Genomic DNA, 18,788 nt, shown 5'->3' on the forward strand with positions numbered 1-18,788 from the left:
ATAATTCTTTTTTTTTTCCCTTCCAGATAGAGGTTACCTTGATCCCCAATCCTACAGAAATGGCAGGTAAGATGGTTACTCTCTCCCCTGCTCCATTTTTATAACTATATGTCTGTGCCATAGTCTTTCAAGCAGAGCACCATGTTTCTTTCCCCACGTATGAGCCACTCCTTCACCTCCCCTGCTTTCAGAACTTGACATTCAATTTGAAAAAAAAAAAAGTCCAGTTCAACTCCCTCTTGTCTAAGACAGACTTCCAGCACAGTGAGGGGTCAGGTTACACCCCTTATTATACTCTATAGAGAGGAGCATAGTAGGGGTGTAGGAGGAGACAATGGCTCAGTTAGACACCGAAAGATTGTGCTGAGCTTCCTAACAAGTCTTTTACCTCACGCCAGAGCTGGATTAACATGTGCTCAGCTCAGAGTTGCTCCTGTCTGTGTGGTAAGTAATGACATGCTGGAATCCCTCTGTGTGTGCTGAGCTACATATGGGCGAGATAACAGCAGCTAGTCTCCTCCCGGCAGCTCAGAGTCTATTGCACATTTAGAGAGGGAGCCTGCAAATGGGAAAACTGGTGAAAATGCAGAATACAAGCTATATAAGGCCTCTTTCACACATCAGGACATTTCCGGTGCTGGAAAAATCAGTACCGGAGATATCCGTGTCCGTGTGGCATACATGTGCCGCATCGAGATCACACGTACCAGCGCTTGGTAATCAGCGGTATACTTAGCTCTGTTCCCAAGCGCCAGGTGCTGAACACTGTCCTCATCATTGTCTCCTGCCGGCGCTGTGATCAGCACCAGCAGGGAATCATGATGAGAGTAGTAGTCTGCTCCCACTGTCTCCAACAGTAAAAATAAGAATAAAATAAAAAAAATCCATATACTCACCTGTCCTAAGTGTCCCCTGCTGTAATCCATGCGACCAATCACGTACAGGAGCTGGGGAGAATGACTCGTTCCACCGAGCGGGTCCCGGAGCTGCGCTGAGCTCACTGAGCGGTGTCCTGTCACTCACTAAGCGCAGCTCTGAAGCCCGCTCGCTGCAGCGAGTCATTCTCCTCCGCTCCTTTGCTGAGCGGTCGCATGGATTACAGCAGGGGACACTTAGGACAGATGTATATGGATTTTTTTATTTTATTCTTATTTTTACAGTTGGGAGACAGCAGGAGCAGACTATTACTCTCATCTTGGGCCCCTGCTGGTGCTGATCGCAGCACTTGCAGGAGACACTGATGAGGACAGTGTTCAGCACCCGGCGCTTGGGAACAGCGCTAACTGTACCGCTGACTCCCAGGCGCCGGCACGTTTCATTAGTATGGGACGTTTTGCGGCCCGTGCTGCAGGTAAAAAACGGAAATGTCATTGTGTTTTGCCCACGGACACACGGTCCGTGAAAACACACTGACATGTGCCCAGACTCATTCATTTGAATGTGGCTACGTGTGTCAGTGTCTCCGGTACAGGTGGAAACTGTCACCACACGTACCGGAGATACTGACGTGTGAAAGAGCCCTAATGGTGCTATTGCTCACGTGCAACTTTTTCTGAAAAGTTATTTGAAACTACACTTGCCCTTTAACTTGTGGGCAGAATAACAGAGGATCGGCACAATGCAGAATTATTAGAAATAATTCTCCAGAACTGTTATTTAATCGGGAATACAAGTATTTATTAAAGCAGATGTGACTAGAGATGTGAGAGGTTCCCTCTAAGTGGAATAGACATAGAGAATCTGATATTCCCACTACACAGATCTGTCAGCCAAAATGCGATACTTTGAAGTCAGGCAAATGTTAGCAGTAGCAGCGTGCCCTCCCCACCTCTGCCTGGCCACTATTTATAGCTGTGTAAGTACATGTTACAGCAACATGTGCTATACAAATACCGAGCGTGCAACATTGCATGTGTGCTGCTGCAAAGATCCTCCCTGATTCTAGATGTTGTATCTGCACATCTGTGATCCGTGCACTTATCCATTACATTTAACATTATTTCCTTCAAAATCAAGAGTCAATCTGTCATTGGTTTTTATTAAGGTATACAGGGCCGGTTTATGCCGGCCCATGGGCAACAGTCCTAAGTGGCCTCTTTCTTTTCAATTTTTCAACATCCCCATCCAAAAGTTAGAATTATTTTATATTTTTGATGGGTTTGGATGTATCAGGGCTTGGTTTTTCTGCAGCACAAGCTGTAATTGTCATTGTTACCATTTTGGGGTCCATATAACTTTAGTTGTGACAATATGGCTGCCATTATAGCTCTCATATGGATTGTCCCAAATTGCTGAATCTGTAAATGGAGTCCTTTTCCAGAACGGAAAAGATCTGGACATTACTGCCATTATGGCCCTTAGATAAGATGGGTGACATCTCCTCTGAGATCTATTTTGTTGGACAGATATTCCAAAAAGCAGTCTCCGATACCAAGACCCCAAAATTACTAGGTGCGATGGGAAAATTCATCCTCTCTCTAAATCTAGGTTTGCATAACGTCACTGGATGGCTCCTATGTGCAATGATGAGGAGAGTAGTAACCGTCAGTTTACTATTGATGTGGGTAACTGTCCACCGGCTGTCTCCTGAGTAACAGGCACGCTGCCACTAACCACAGGGCCGGCCTCGGGGAGGAGAGCAGTGGTTGCCAGAACAGCACACAACTAAACACTCCCTCCTACTTTTCTAACTCTAAAAACTTTTGAGAATCTGCGATGTCCGAGCCAGGTCACTAGTGTACAGGTGTAAGGAGGCGTCAGAGGCCACAGCCAAAATGGGAGCATGCTGCACATGCCAACATAAGACCAAAACGTGTCCAGAGGCGTCAGGAGCAGGTAACCTTAAAGTACTTGTCAGGTTGTATCTCATATTTAAGGCTGTCAGTTGGCCGTATTACTCTCATCGCAATCCTCGGACTGGCCGTTGGCTCTTCTGACCTGAGCGTGACAACTGCATAGAAATACATGATGCTGTCGCGCTCAGGTCAGGAGAGCCAACGGCCAGTCCGAGGATTGCGATGCGATCCTCGCGCGAGTTATGCGGCCATCTGATTCTCCCCTTAGGCTAAAAGTGGTCTCCACCATAACAATAATGATTGCTGGAGTCATGGTATGATACCGATAGAGATCAGGGTGGGTAGGGCACCGCTTATCTCCAAACTATTGTTTGTTTTTTTTCCATGAATGTACTAGAAGCCATAATATTTACATTAGGGATGAACCATAACAAGCATTAATGTCTATGGCGAGCTGTTTTAGGCTACATTTGCATGTTATGGCTTCAATTTTTAATACAGACTTTTTTAATTTTTTTATTTGACTTTTCTTTCCTGGCTGAAAAAGACATGTAAATAAAGATTCAAAAAACTTTTTTTCTTTCTTTTCTGTGTCTGTTGATTCAGTTGCTAAATTTGGAAAGTTTTTGTTCATCAATCAAAGATGCCTAAGCATGTGTTCAGACTGAGTCTCTTTTTCTGAGTTTTTGGAATGAAAGCTAAGCGGTAACTTCAAGGTTTTCAGATTTTGAGGAAGATGAGGAAAGTTTCTGCTAAAAAAAACTCAGTGTGAACAAACCCTAAAAAATTCACATGTTGCTGCTTTTTCTACATGAAGAAAAATGGCACCATGCACACAAAAGGCTTGTTTCCTACTGAAGTGAATAATAAGGAGCTCTCATAGTGTTTTGGAGTATTTTTTATGTGGCTTTTGATGTAGAATCTGCTTCAAAAGCCAAGTAAAAAAAAAAATCAGTGTGAGCATACCCTAAGGCCAGAGGCATACATAGGAATCATGGCGCCCCATAGCAGAAGTTCTAATTGGGCCCTCCTAACCCCCAAAATGGAAATAATTGTCAAGGTCACAGAAGAGCAGATCTCACAACTTTCCAGCCTTTACATAGAAATTTTCCTCCTGCTGAAGTCCCAGATTCCTCTTTCATTGCCCCCCTAAAGTACGATGCCAACAAAAGCCCCCCCCAAACACAGTATGATACCCCCATGGTGCATTCCTCCACATGCACAGTATAATGACCCTACTGTACCCCACTTCAACTCGCAAAGTATGGTGACCCCAACACAGTATGATCCCCCAACTGTGATCCCCACACAGCCCTCCATGCAGTATAATGGCCCCACACCTCTCCACACTTCACAGAGTATAATGTGCTCCCCATGGTCCTCCACACAGTATGATGCATTCGCCATGGTCTTCCACACAGGGGCGTACATAGAAATCATGGGTCCCCATAGCAGGAGCTCTAATTGCCCCCCCCCCCCCCCCAAATAAAAAATAAAAATAAATATTTGTCTGTGTGACAGAAGAACATATCTCACAACTTTCCAGCCTTTACATAGTAATTTTCCTCCTGCTGAAGTCCTAGATTTCTCTTTCATTGCCCCCATAAAGTATGATGCCAATAAAAGTTTTTAAGGTTAAGTTCACATGAGCTGCAAATAGTTGCAGATTTTACCTTCGGACTTGACCTTGTGGATCCGCAGCGGATGCGGATTTTCAATAGGGAAGAAAAAATCTGCTATGTATTGTGCGCATCGCCATAGCCCCCCCTCCCTTTCCCGTAATTAGGAATTCAATGCAAATGGGGGAGGGGGAAAAATAACCACTTATCTGCATTAACCATGTGATTATATTGAGATTAATATATTGTGTTTCTGTCTCTTCAGATAAATTAAAGAACAGTAAGATCATCTTCGTGGTTGGTAAGTATCGCCTATATTGAGAATACAGTTTCTAGATCAGGATCACGACTGATGCTCCAGGCATCATTTCATGCAAAAATCGGGATACGACGATGATGCTCAGATCACAATTGTTTAACCTTTAACATCGCAGCAACTTTTTATTTTTGATCCAGACAATAATTTATTTATTTTTTTATCAGACAGCACACAGAGCTATAGAGTTTCATAGATCTGTTCACACATCTGAGAAAATCACTCAGAGTATGTCCTATTATCAGATTTTCAGGATCAGAATAGGATATATTCAATGGGTCTAAACTTGCAAAAGCCAAAATAAAGGTAGCACTCACCGATGGTTCCAAAGATGTCCTTTATTTGTACTCACGGTACATATTAACTTGCGGCATCGGACGGAGGTTCCTGAGGGTGTGCAGGGGACTGAGAGAGAGGACGACGGCCGTTTCGCTCCCTTCCGGAGCTTCAACGGGTCCCAGGTGTGCGGGGGAGTGAGAGAGAGGACGACGGCCATTTTGCTCCCTTCCGGAGCTTCAACGGGTTCCAGGTGGAACCCGTTGAAGCTCCGGAAGGGAGCGAAACGGCCGTCGTCCTCTCTCTCACTCCCCCGCACACCCTCAGGAACCTCCGTCCGATGCCGCAAGTTAATATGTACCGTGAGTACAAATAAAGGACATCTTTGGAACCATCGGAGAGTGCTATCTTTATTTTGGCTTTTGCAAGTTTTGACTATTACTTGGAAATGCACCACCATATATCCAGGAGTTTCACCATATCAAAGGGAAAGTATATTTAAAGCAGAGGTGGTGCCAGATATCTTCTCTACTATTACGTATTCAATGGGTCTATGTGCTCTCTGAAAAAAAAAAAAAATCGAATGGCTCACATACACATCTAACTTCATACATGCTGCGGTCACTATTGACCGTGACATCTAGGGATTACACAGTCAGTATCGGTTATCTCTCATCCTAGTCTGCATGTTGCTGCCGGCTCCGCTCCTGACTCTGCTCCATATCCGTCACTAGCGTATGGCATCACTTTATGATCGGTGGTGGAGTTCAGTCACTTCATCATTCATTCAGTACTTATGACAAGTTTATATTGTTGGTGACTTCAGGAGGACCAGGCTCTGGCAAGGGGACCCAGTGCGAGAGAATCGTTCAAAAATATGGCTACACTCATCTGTCCACCGGAGACCTACTAAGGGCAGAAGTTTCCTCAGGAACAGAGAGGGGGAAGACCCTGTCTGCCATCATGGAGAGAGGAGAGCTCGTGCCTTTGGTAAGTCCAGCATCAAATCAATTTGGATTTTTCATAGGAGTTCAGCAAGGAATATTGCAAGTGACTGAGCTTCTAAAACACTACTTGGAAGCTGTATGCAATCCCTCCACATTCTCCTCTGTTCTGGTTGTAAATGTTTTCTTCCTATGTTCCACTAGGTGGTGCTGTCCTCACATTATTCTGTATAGACTCCAAGGGGAAATTTACTTTGACTTCTCCAGTATTGCACTAAATGTATCAAGTGGATTTTTTTTTTTATTAATGTGATGCATTTTAGACTGTCCATGCAACAGAAATTGACATTGAAAACCACCATGTGAAGGTGCATATTTGCACTAAATTTTACTGTAACTTCCAGGGTAAATTGTAACAAATCGTTCGGACCAGCGGTCTCCCCGCCACCTTCTGTCTATTTCCAACCACTTTTCTCAGATTTTTACTTTCACTAAAAAATTTTTAAAAAAAAAATTCAAAATTTAAAGGAAATTTGTCATGAACAAAATATTAACTTTATCTGTTCCAAATTATTTAACCCTATCATGACAGAATGGGTGATTTTTTTTTTCCTGTTTCTTTTCCAAGAGCCATAACCTCTGCTTCTTTTTTCTTTTGTTCCCCGATTATAGCTTTACGAGGGCTTGTTTGATTGCGGGAAATATTGTAACTGTGAATGACACAATTCATATTGCCATAACAGAAACCAAAATAAAAAACAGAAACAAAATAATGAAGGGGGGGGGGCGAACACTTGATTTTGTTTTTACCAGGGTTGTGGAGTCGGTAAGCCAAACCTTCGACTCCAACTCCTCAATTTCCATGACACCGACTCCGACTCCACGACTCCGACATACATGGTTCATGTGTAATTGATAAATTTACTGTAGCACAGATTCATCTCAGCTAAAAGTCTAGACCAGTGTTTCCCAAACCCCATCCTCACGGACCCCACAGGTCATGTTTTCAGGATCTCCTTAGTATTACACAGGTGATTGAAGTATCATCAAGGCATCAGGAATTCTCTCACCTGTGCAATACTAAGGAGATCCTGAAAACATGACCTGTGGGGGTCCGTGAGGATGGGGTTTGGGAAACACTGGTCTAGACCCTTAGATCAGGAATAGGACATACATTTATAGGACATTTCATAACATTCCCAAATTCTTATGAAAAATATATTCCCCACAAACTGCATTGAAGTACTGTACCCAATTTATTATATACTTTAGGAGTTGGAGTCGGTCCATTTTATACCGACTCCGATTCCAACTCCACCAAAATGGACACCGACTCCTACTCCACTGCCCTGGTTTTTACAGCTTTCTTTGTATGGTAAAAACAACCCAGCTATATGATTCTCCAAGATAGTAAATGACGGCGATATCAAACTTGCATCTTATTTATGTAAATACATTTAAAAAAGTGTATAATAAATGTATATTTCTCACTCAAGTGTCTCTACATACTTGGGTATTGCAAGTATTTAGCACAAGCAATCTGGCGATGGCAGGTTCAAGTCTCCGCTGATGTTCTCCTATGAAGTCCACCTGGATCACTCGTCTTGCACGCCATTGTTGGATAGTGACAGTAGCATATAAGCGGTTAAGAAGCAGCAATTGGAGCCTATCCTTGACTTGATGAAGGTCCAACCACTGGGACCTCCACTGATCTACAGTAATGGGGGTGTTTGTCCCCAGTGTGAATGGGTCGGTAGTGCGCATTCACTTCTATGCGAGTGGCGACCACACGTGAGCATTACTACTTCCAGAGACTAGAGCGGTGGTCACACTAACGCTCCGTTTACACGGAGGACACAGGGCCTTGGTTTTCTGGATCAGTGGTGGAGCCAGAGGTATAATTCCCGTCAGATCACCCTCATTAGACATTGATCACATGTCCTGTGAATAACCCTTTTAAAAACCTTGCCCGTAGTCTTAGGTCTTCATGACGACACCCTCCACCCCTAATTGAGATCTTGCCCTTTATATACCTGATCACTAACTCCTACTCTGAGCAGCAGGACAGGGTCACGTATGGCTGCCGATGTTTGGTCGCCCACTGCTGTTATGACCATGAACGCACTCCTAAAGGACCTACTTTAATGAAGGGCAAAAACTTTAATTAGTCAAAGGAAATGGAGGAAATTGAAGTCTTAAACAATGCAATGTGTGTGACCTGCGGCAGGTCGGTGCGGTGTAAGATTTTCCATGGGGGGGGGGGGGGTTAATGTCCTGTTTACATGGCATTTGTTGTTATTATCGTGGTACGTGTCATTTACTCATTATTCTAAGAAAATCATGCAATAATAGCAAATAAATCTTCATGTTCTCAAGAGTCTCTTCCTTCCCCAGGACACCGTTCTGGACATGTTGAGAGATGCTATGGTCGCCAAGGCTGACACCACCAAAGGATACCTCATAGACGGATACCCCCGAGAGGTTAAGCAGGGAGAAGAGTTTGAGAAGAAGGTAAGGAACGTTCTGCCTCTCACCATACTTTCTTGTAACAAACCAATTCCTACATGTTTAGATGCATATAAACAACGACTCACCAGGTGTCTGGTTACACCCGGTAAACAACTGGAAGTGACGCAAATTAGTTCTAAAAGCAGAAATTTTATATTTAAAAAATAATTAAAATCGGGAACAGATGCTGATAAGTAGAAGAACTAGAGATCACCAAGATTATATAAGAGCGATACTGGAAAACAACACATTTAATGATCTAGTTATAACAGATTATCAGAGTTAATAAATGCCAATAATACAGTATTCTTTAAGGGTTATTGAATAAACAAAATAGTAAACCCCGCTAAAAAGCGGCGAAACGGTCACCCCCTGAAGTAGCTGGGCGAAACATGTTCATTGGGGCAGAAGGCAGGAGCTCCTTATAATCCACATACTTTGCGATTTAACATACAGGTAAAACAACTTTTTGAGCTAACTTTTTCTATGAATACCACATGGGGTGCTCTACCATAAATGATTTAGTCGTCTATTGCTGTGATGCCATTGAATGTTATATGGATTTATGATCTCTGTGTGTTAGGCTCAGCATTGTGCTAAGAGGCATTCACTTAAATGATCTATATTACCGTGGACATTCAATGAGCACATTAACATTAATGCTTTATTAGCCAAATAATATTATTTTCATCTAATAAGCACATGAGCACTTTTGCAAATTTGGTCCAATGGCCAGTAAGACTTTGATAAGCAGTAAGCACTTGTTTTGTAATTAGGTTTTTGGCCAGTAGGACTATTTGATAAATTAGCAAGCACATTAGCACTTTATTTGGCTATCTCCATGCAAATAATGATTATAATGCAGAGCCCAGGGTAAATAAATGAGTTTTGCACATGTAACCTATAGTCTTATCTTTCCTGCTTTTTAGTCGGGTTTACTAACTATTTTGTTAACCCTTAAAGAATATTGCATTATAGTAATTTATTAACTCTGATAATCTATTATAACTAGACCATTAAATGTGTTGTTTTTCAGTATCACTCTTATATAATCTTGGTGAACTCTAGTTATTCTAGCTATCAGCATCTGTTCCTGATTTTTAATTCTTTTTTAATATATGATTCAGAAATAAAAAATTCTGTTTTTAGAACTAATTTCTGTCACTTCCATTTGTTGCCAGGGTGAAACCAGACACCTGGTGATTCTGTTTATATGATCTTATCAAGAAGTGCAGCCTATATGTTTAGGTGTATAATACACTGCTCAAAAAAATAAAGGGAGCACTTAAACAACAGAATATAACTCCAAGTAAATCAAACTTCTGTGAAATCAAACTGTCCACTTAGGAAGCAACACTGATTGACAATCAATTTCACTTGCTGTTGTGCAAATGGAATAGACAATAGATGGAAATTATTGGCAATTATCAATACACCCTCAATAAAGGAATGGTTCTGCAGGTGGGAACCATAGACCAAATCTCAGTACCAATGCTTTCTGGCTGATGTTTTGGTCACTTTTGAATGTTGGTTGTGCTTTCACACTCGTGGTAGCATGAGACGGACTCTACAACCCACAGAAGTTGCTCAGGTAGTGCAGCTCATCCAGGATGGCACATCAATGCGAGCTGTGGCAAGAAGGTTTGCTGTGTCTGTCAGCGTAGTGTCCAGAGGCTGGAGGCGCTACCACCAGACAGGCCAGTACACCAGGAGATGTGGAGGGGGCCGTAGGAGGGCAACAACCCAGCAGCAGGACCGCTACCTCCGCCTTTGTACAAGGAGGAACAGGAGGAGCACTGCCAGAGCCCTGCAAAATGACCTCCAGCAGGCCACAAATGTGCATGTGTCTGCACAAACGGTTAGGAACAGACTCCATGAGGGTAGTTTGAGGGCCCAACGTCCACAGATGGGGGTTGTGTTCACAGCCCAACACCGGTCAGGACGCTTGGCATTTGCCACAGAACACCAGGATTGGCAAAGTCACCACTGGCGCCCTATGCTCTTCACAGATGAAAGCAGGTTCACACTGAGCACATGTGACAGACGTGACAGAGTCTGGAGACGCCATGGAGAGCGATCTGCTGCCTGCAACATCCTTCAGCATGACCGGTTTGGCAGTGGATCAGTAATGGTGTGGGGTGGCATTTCTTTGGAGGGCCGCACCACCCTCCATGTGCTCGCCAGAGGTAGCCTGACTGCCATTAGGTACCGAGATGAGATCCTCAGACCCCTTGTGAGACCATATGCTGGTGCGGTTGGCCCTGGGTTCCTCCTAATGCAGGACAATGCCAGACCTCATGTGGCTGGAGTGTGTCAGCAGTTCCTGCAAGATGAAGGCATTAAAGCTATGGACTGGCCCGCCCGTTCCCCAGACCTGAATCCGATTGAGCACATCTGGGACATCATGTCTCGCTCCATCCACCAACGTCACGTTGCACCACAGACTGTCCAGGAGTTGGTGGATGCTTTAGTCCAGGTCTGGGAGGAGATCCCACAGGAGACCATCCACAACCTCATCAGGAGCATGCCCAGGCGTTGTAGGGAGGTCATACAGGCACGTGGAGGCCACACACAATACTGAGCCTCATTTTGACTTGTTTTAAGGACATTACATCAAAGTTAGATCAGCCTGTAGTGTGTTTTTCCACTTTAATTTTGGGGGTGACTCCAAATCCAGGCCTCTATTGGTTAATAAATGTGATTTCCATTGATGATTTTTGTGTGATTTTGTTGTCAGCACATTCAACTTTGTACAGAACAAAGTATTCAATGAGAAAATTTCCATTCATTCAGATCTAGGATGTGTTATTTGAGTGTTCCCTTTATTTTTTGAGCAGTCTATATAATATACATACAGTCTTGAAAGCAACAGAGCTAGCTCAGGTCATTGCCAGAGTAAAAGCACGAACCTGCTGCCCTCATCCCACAAGAAGGGAAAGCTGCTTTTGGTGCCCATATCCGTCTAATATGTGCAGGAATTATCCCAATTCTCATGCTTTGTTACTTGACACCCACTCGTTTTGAGGGAGGAGATTCCTCTTAACCAGCATTCTGCCAGTACTATAGGTACTACTACAGCTGTGACTGCAACCTGGGCGAAACAATCCCTTAGGCACCAAAGCCAAGGAGCAACTGCAACCTCTGCACCCCCATTGGCAAAGTTACCAACATTAGTGCTGGCAATGTAAGGATGCTTTAGTCCTGCCCCTAGTACAGCCTGGAACCACCCTAATCATGTATGTGGGCAGGGTTTGTATGAATCTTGCCTGAGACATTGCAAGCTTGTCTGGACAGTTGGCAAGTACACAATGGTTACACCACCTATACCTCCTGGTGATGAGAATTACTGATGAAGGTGCTACATGGTTGCTTTAACAGGTTTTCTTTTTTTCTCAAAGCATTCTTGGGGGGCGATTTTTTTTTTTCTCGTGTTTTTGATGCCCAGTAAGCAATTCATAACACGCTAGTTTTTTTTTTGTTTTCTTTATAGGCAAAAACACCCAAAAAGATATCCATGTGCATTACAGCTTATATATATATAATATATATATATATATATATATATATATATATATATAATCTCACTTACTTTTATTGAAAATTATGGAGCGGATTCATAGCTGGAAAGCTGTCTGAAGAATGATCTACTCACTAGTTTTAACCGCTTGCCATTTTAGGAAACCTGAAGTAGTTAAAAATTCTGAAAAGCCTGAACCTATGAACAGCAAAGCGGTTTCCTAAAAATGAATAGAAAAAGTCTTTCAAGCCTTTTCAGGTGTGTCTGTCCCCCCCCTGCAAAGTGTGAATAGACCCATTAGCTGTCTTTTTAAGTAAGGGTTTTGCTTCAAAATCCTCCTCAAAAACCATTTGTGAAAATTTTTCCTATTGATTTTTCCGGTAAATCCACATTGCTGTTCATATGAGGAGTTGTTGGAGCGTTTTGGTTTTCACCGGAGAGACCAGTATAAGGGACGACTTGTGTGGATTTCAGCTCAGAGTAGTGACTTACAAAAGTAAAAGTTGCATGACCTGGGAGATGAGGAAATCCTTCAAGATATTTCCTATGGTCAAATATCTTCACTACAGCCTCCCAATAAACACGGTGAACGCTGATAAAAAAAAATATAGGAAGTTATCTGCGGATTTTGTCTCCGTTCCCACAGCATTTTGTTTGCAGCGGCCCACTCATATCAGGAATTAGACAACCGGTCCATTTTGTCACTTTCCAGACCCCCTTATCAAACCCACCGAATGCAAATAATAATAAAAAAAATTGGTATATTATTAATTATCTGATGCTGGAGAGTGGAGGTCATCTTGATTCTTGTAGTGCCACATACCACCTTAGCTGTGTTAGTTGTACATTCAGATCTGCCACAGCTAGGTTTTATAGATATGTTCCCTCATTATTATGGTTTATAGTTCCATGGTTGTATGTTATAGCCATTTATAACCCTTCTACCTGCACCTACTATAATCCCATCAATGGCTCCATTTATAGGCAAATTACATTTTCAGAATTCGGACCATTACAACACCTTTAATTATCCGTTTGTGGGGTTTCCAATCTAATGACCTATTATCTTGAGGATTTGGAATTCATTTCAGATTGGTGGGGGTCTTCACTGTAACTTATAAGGAATACAGACTACTAAGCCAGACCACCACAACTCCGTACATTGCATAGTGGCCATTCCTGGTACTGCAACTCAGTGCCTAAGCGCCTATTGGAGTGAATGGGAGCTGAGCTGCAGCATCTAAGAAAGAGTATCCTACGGATAGGTCTTCAATATCTTAGTCTTGGGCAACCCTTTTAATGCCTTGGCTGCATCTTGTAATGTATTAGGGCACAGTTCTCTCGTTGGATCAGAGGAAGGGGATTGTTCCCCAAAATGTGTCTTCCACATTATGGTGGTAAAGACTTTATTGTGATAAAGGGTTTATAGTGGCATTATGTAGAGGCCACAAAATAACCAGAACCTCGATTCTCTTGTGTGGTTTGTACAGAATGACGTACTTGCCCATTGCAGGAGAATCTGAAAGTTTTTCCACATATACATGGCTCTGTTTTCTCTCTAGAATATTGGACCCAAAATCTGTAAAACCCATAGGTATGCAATAAATGCTGATTTTTGGGTAATGAAGTGGCTGTTGCTACAGCAATTTTCTGACTGCTAGTACGTACTATATGTTTTAAATGGAGCGATACTTCATCAGACGAGATATCATGTAATGGTTCCAAGGCCATCTGCGATCCTAACCAGTAGCCTTTTTTAATTATCTCCCCCCCCCCCCATCTATAACACAAGTTTCACATGTCTGGTACTAATTATTCAAAGTATACACACTGATGTCCAGACAGGCTGTGAGTCTCCTGACCTGAACGCAATGGCCTCAAATATTCCTATGAAACTATAGCGTTCGGGTCAGGACACCTGTGTCCGGTCCGGGCATCGTCATCAGGGTCTTTAGGTGTAGTGATTTTAGTACGCAGTGACGTGTTTCCTTGGGCTTCTCATAATCCTCTCCTGGGTGTCTGCAGCAAGAATGCAGGTTCCAACCCATGGTGTGTGTGTATATGTATATACATACAGTATATATATTATTTTTATTTTCTTCCTCGGCGCCAAACTCTTTGAGCTACTTCCACCCCAAACTATGAATAGTGCTTTTTTTTCTAGAATGGAAAGGACCGGAAATTACCCAGCAGGACAGTTATATGTGTCATGGATTTACTGCAACAGTGAGGGGCCAGAAGACCACGGTGTCTGCTTTCATATACTCATGCACTGATTAGAAAGTACTTCACCATCATAGCAGTGCAGGGGTTAATATGTTCAGTTGAGAGCTCCTGGAGCTTTCCTGCTTTGATGGTTTCAGCTGTTCAGTGTTGACCACTCCCCTCTGCTATATATATATTCTCCTCTGGGAATCTGGGATTGCCAATGTTAGTTTCATACTTTCTAGTTTTGAAGGAGGAGGTGCTGGTTGTTTGAGGAGGGTTTTTTTTTAGTGTTGTTCTAAAGACTGTTTCTTGGTGATTTGTCTGTGCATATTCTTATCCTCTCCTATTTAGTTTTTACTTCCTGGTGTTCCACTCTGTTGTTTTGTGAGTACATATTTGTATGATTGTTATTTTTATTTATTCCTGTACGTCTTCCCTTGTTAGTCTGGTTTATGTATTCTTATATACTACAGCTCCCCACTCCCCTGGGTGGGGGAGGGGACAGAAAAGGGCTGATTTAGGAGCCCAGCAAGGCATGTGACCCCAGCGTCTTCACTATTAGAAGTAATCTAGGGAGCAGGGATAGCTAGGGCGTTCCTAGCTTTAGGGATAGGGAAGGAGCCCCTCGCCCCAGGATGCTCTGTTGTTGGGTGTTTCTTTGAATATGTGTACATCGGCCTCCACTATCACGACACCATAGTTGAAATGCGCTACACTACCACCCTCCGCAGAGAAACACCTAACTGGAAAGAAGCCCCTGTACCAACAACGCCCGCTATGTATATGTTGCTTTATTTCAACACTTCTATTGGCCTCACACACACTCCCTGACACCATATAAAGCACTGCTACATCTGGCTGACTGGTCACCCCTCTTCCTCACCCTACAGTAGGATACACTCATGAGAGACTTCTACTGCATCTAATGAGCCAGGGCCACCAGATCCATTAACACTGTTCACTTTCTTCCTTGTGCGTCTTGTTATTACCCCAGTTATAATTAGTTCCTCCGTTTTCATTGTAGATTGCTGCTCCTTCACTGTTGCTCTACATTGATGCCGGGGCTGACACGATGGTGAAGCGGTTACTGAAACGTGGTGAGACCAGTGGCAGGGCTGATGATAATGAAGAAACCATTAAGAAGAGACTGGAGACTTACTACAAAGCCACCGAACCAGTCATTGCCATGTATGAAGGCAGAGGCATTGTAAGAAAGGTATGCTGTCATGACTTATAGGTTTTCCATACACCTAAGACTAGAGAGCTATGGGCTGAGTGTTTGCACTATTACTTTGCTGGCAAAATTGCTAATAATACCTTTTTTTTGCTGTTTTTTACTTCTCCCATTTAAATCAATGGGCAGAATCTGCAACAACTAGCAGAAATGTTGAAAAATGGAGATCCGCGGTCTCCAATCCCAGTGCACAATACATAAAGTGAATGGAAGTGACTGCCAGATATGCAAAAGATAAAACAAACATAGTAGAAGTGTTGGAGCAGCGGCACCACAATTGACCCTTGGGTGCGATATTACAGTCTCATTCAGGTGGATGTAATAATGTTTCAAAGAAATATCACCAGAGCTCTTCATTTATTGTTTCTCTTAACAGATGAACGCAGAAGGATCAGTGGACGACGTCTTCAAACAAGTCAGCGCAGCCCTTGACGCCCTTAAATAAACAGCGAAGCCGAACAAAAAAAAAAGCAACAACAAATATGCCTTATTCTTCTCTGTCCACGACATTTTTTTGCCTTATTTTCTGACCCACCCCAAAAAAATAATAGATCACATTTACACAAACAGAAAAATTTTGGCACAACGTGTTTGAACATTCAGGTCAATGTCGCTCTGTCTGCCAATCGCTGGTCTCACACGTCATCAAATCCCATCCAGAGACTTGAAAGAATTTACCCTTTTTCCTGTAGGAAGGTGCGTTCTTCAACCTCGATCCCCTTCTGTCTGTCCTTAGATTGTTGATATCCTTACTCTCTTCCTGTTTTCCTGAGCAGTAAACGACTTCAAGGAAACATTTGAGGTCCCCTGACTTGACTCCTGTTTTTCATATTTATTTTTCCCCCTCCAGTTTTCCACTTTTCTCCAGCTGGAGACATTCCTTTCCAGAACAGGAAAAGCTTGTTTAAAAAAAAAACGCCACCTCGGTGGCTCACCCTGACTGGCGGTTTACTCGCGTGGCCTCTGTCAAAGTGACACTATCATAGGAGCCTCAGAGAGAAGAGTTAATCTGAAGTTAGCACTGAGGGCTATTTCCTCTTGGAAGCCTGCTATCTCCTTGCAGAAAGCTGTAAAGTCACCTTTGACTTTGATATGAAGGAACGGGCTAGAAGGGGGCTGCTCCAGAGAGGAAGACCAGTAGACCGGATACCACATTGTCTTCTGGGACGCGTCCAACGTGAAATGAGGCATTTGTCACATACTATTTCAGCAGAAAGTGATACTAAGTAACTATAACATAATTCCAATGGAATGTTAAGGCAGGAAAAGATACTTAACCTCTTAATTGCCCGAGGTCACAGATTGTTGTTTTTGGTGAATTTAGCTCATAATCATTTGTGAGATGCTCATTCCTTAACTTCTTTTTAATCCAAGAGTCTGTATTGACTACTAACCTTGCCCTTTAGGTCACCGGTCACCGTCCCTCATATAAGCCAGGAAAGAAGAAAAAATTCTAGACTGTTGGAGCCAAGAACAGAGAACTAACTGTGCCTACAGAAAATCACACCAAATAATGCAACACTGACCCAATAATGTAGACTAGTCAGGTCCAGTCGTGCCAAAATCCTTCCAATTAATTATTTTGTTACAATATTTTATCCCTTCAGTCTTTTGTGACTTATCTGCCCCATTTGTCTCTCACCTGTAGAAATATATTGGTGTCATTTTATGTTTCAATGGGTTGTCCCATAAACAATATTTATCACCTATTCACAAGATCAATGGTAAACACCGAAATCAAATGGGGGAGGACAAAAAAAAATTGGTAATCAGCCCACAATAAATTAAACATATGACAAAAGTGCAAACTGTATTGAATGAATCAGTGGTGGATACAAATGAAAGAGCAGGATATGGGCCCCTCTGTGTGTCTGTGAAAGGTGGAAGGGTGTCTCTTTGCCTCTTACACAAGGTTGCAGCAATGATATGTCAGCACCTGGAATGGATAAATCACAGTAAAAAGAAAAAAAATGTCATAGCCAGCAAGAGGGACAATAAAAACATAGAGGTAATGATAAGGTATCAAAAAGAAAAAGAAGAATAATTGCAAAGGTTTGAGAGTGTAATGGAGGTAAGTATTAGGATATGCAGATGGTAACATACCCATGCAAGTCCTCTCCTGCTGGAATGGCATCATCCCAGCAAGAGGTTACATAAATGCTAATAACTGCTGTCTCAGGGAGGTCATCTGGCCAAATGTATCAGCAACGCATTCACCAGCTTCTGGGATCCTTAGACCGTCCAACCACCCTCATCATGGTGCGAGTGACGTAACGGGCACGTGACCAGAGGTTGTCCTGTGGCTCAAAAGAGACGCACTGCATTGAGAGAGGCATTCAGAGAGTGGGATATGTATTAACGCCCATAATTACACAATAGAGGACGCTGCGACGGTAAAACTCAAAGGTAATGTATCACCATTGTGCATGATAAAAAATTGTCATTTCACATAGTTGTGAAAAAATGATATTTTATATATATATATATATATATATATATATATATATATATATATATATATATATAGTTATATATATATATATATAGTACAGACCAAAAGTTTAGACACACCTTCTCATTTAAAGATTTTTCTGTATTTTCTTGACTATGAAAATTGTACATTCACACTGAAGGCATCAAAACTATGAATTAACACATGTGGAATTATATACTTAACAAAAAAGTGTGAAACAACTGAAAATATGTCTTATATTCTAGGTTCTTCAAAGTAGCCACCTTTTGCTTTGATAACTGCTTTGCACACTCTTGGCATTCTCTTGATGAGCTTCAAGAGGTAGTCACCGGAAATGGTTTTCACTTCACAGGTGTGCCCTGTCAGGTTTAATAAGTGGGATTTCTTGCCTTATAAATGGGGTTGGGACCATCAGTTGTGTTGTGCAGAAGTCTGGTGGATACACAGCTGATAGTCCTGCTGAATAGACTGCTAGAAATTGTATTACGGGATAAAAAAGCAGCAAAGTAAAGAAAAACGAGTGGCCATCATTACTTTAAGAAATGAAGGCCAGTCGGTCTGATAAATTGGGAAAACTTTGAAAGTGTCCCCAAGTGCAGTTGCAAAAACCATCAAGCGCTACAAAGAAACTGGCTCACATGAGGACCGCCCCAGGAAAGGAAGACCAAGAGTCACCTCTGCTTCTGAGGATAAGATTATCCGAGTCACCAGCCTCAGAAATCGCAGGTTAACAGCAGCTCAGATTAGAGACCAGGTCAATGCCACACAGAGTTCTAGCTGCAGACACATCTCTACAACAACTGAGTAGACTTTGTGCAGCAGGCCTTCATGGTAAAATAGCTGCTAGGAAATCACTGCTAAGGATAGGCAACAAGCAGAAGAGACTTGTTTGGGCTAA

The 18,788-nt window shown here is 42.5% G+C and overlaps 1 protein-coding gene across 11 annotated transcripts in view; it reads left to right on the top strand.

Annotated features, from left to right (window-relative positions):
• Positions 1–16,211, top strand: part of AK1 (adenylate kinase 1) — an 82,878-nt gene extending 66,667 nt beyond the window's left edge. For 10 of the 11 annotated variants that reach the window (XM_073640008.1, XM_073640007.1, XM_073640003.1 and 7 more), the window contains 6 exons: positions 27–66; positions 4,680–4,715; positions 5,833–5,996; positions 8,345–8,461; positions 15,208–15,399; positions 15,794–16,211. In XM_073640008.1, coding sequence (XP_073496109.1) covers positions 27–66; positions 4,680–4,715; positions 5,833–5,996; positions 8,345–8,461; positions 15,208–15,399; positions 15,794–15,862 — 618 coding nt within the window. In that variant the 3' untranslated portion in view covers positions 15,863–16,211. Of the gene's footprint in view, positions 1–26; positions 67–2,658; positions 2,836–4,679; positions 4,716–5,832; positions 5,997–8,344; positions 8,462–15,207; positions 15,400–15,793 lie in introns of those variants that run through there. The other variant, XM_073640011.1, reaches the window with a different exon arrangement.
• The last annotated feature ends 2,577 nt before the right edge of the window (positions 16,212–18,788 follow it).

Source organism: Phyllobates terribilis, unplaced genomic scaffold, assembly GCF_046119375.1.
Source record: "Phyllobates terribilis strain yellow unplaced genomic scaffold, ASM4611937v1 Scaffold_7__3_contigs__length_470593459, whole genome shotgun sequence".
NCBI classification, from domain to species: Eukaryota; Metazoa; Chordata; class Amphibia; order Anura; family Dendrobatidae; genus Phyllobates; species Phyllobates terribilis.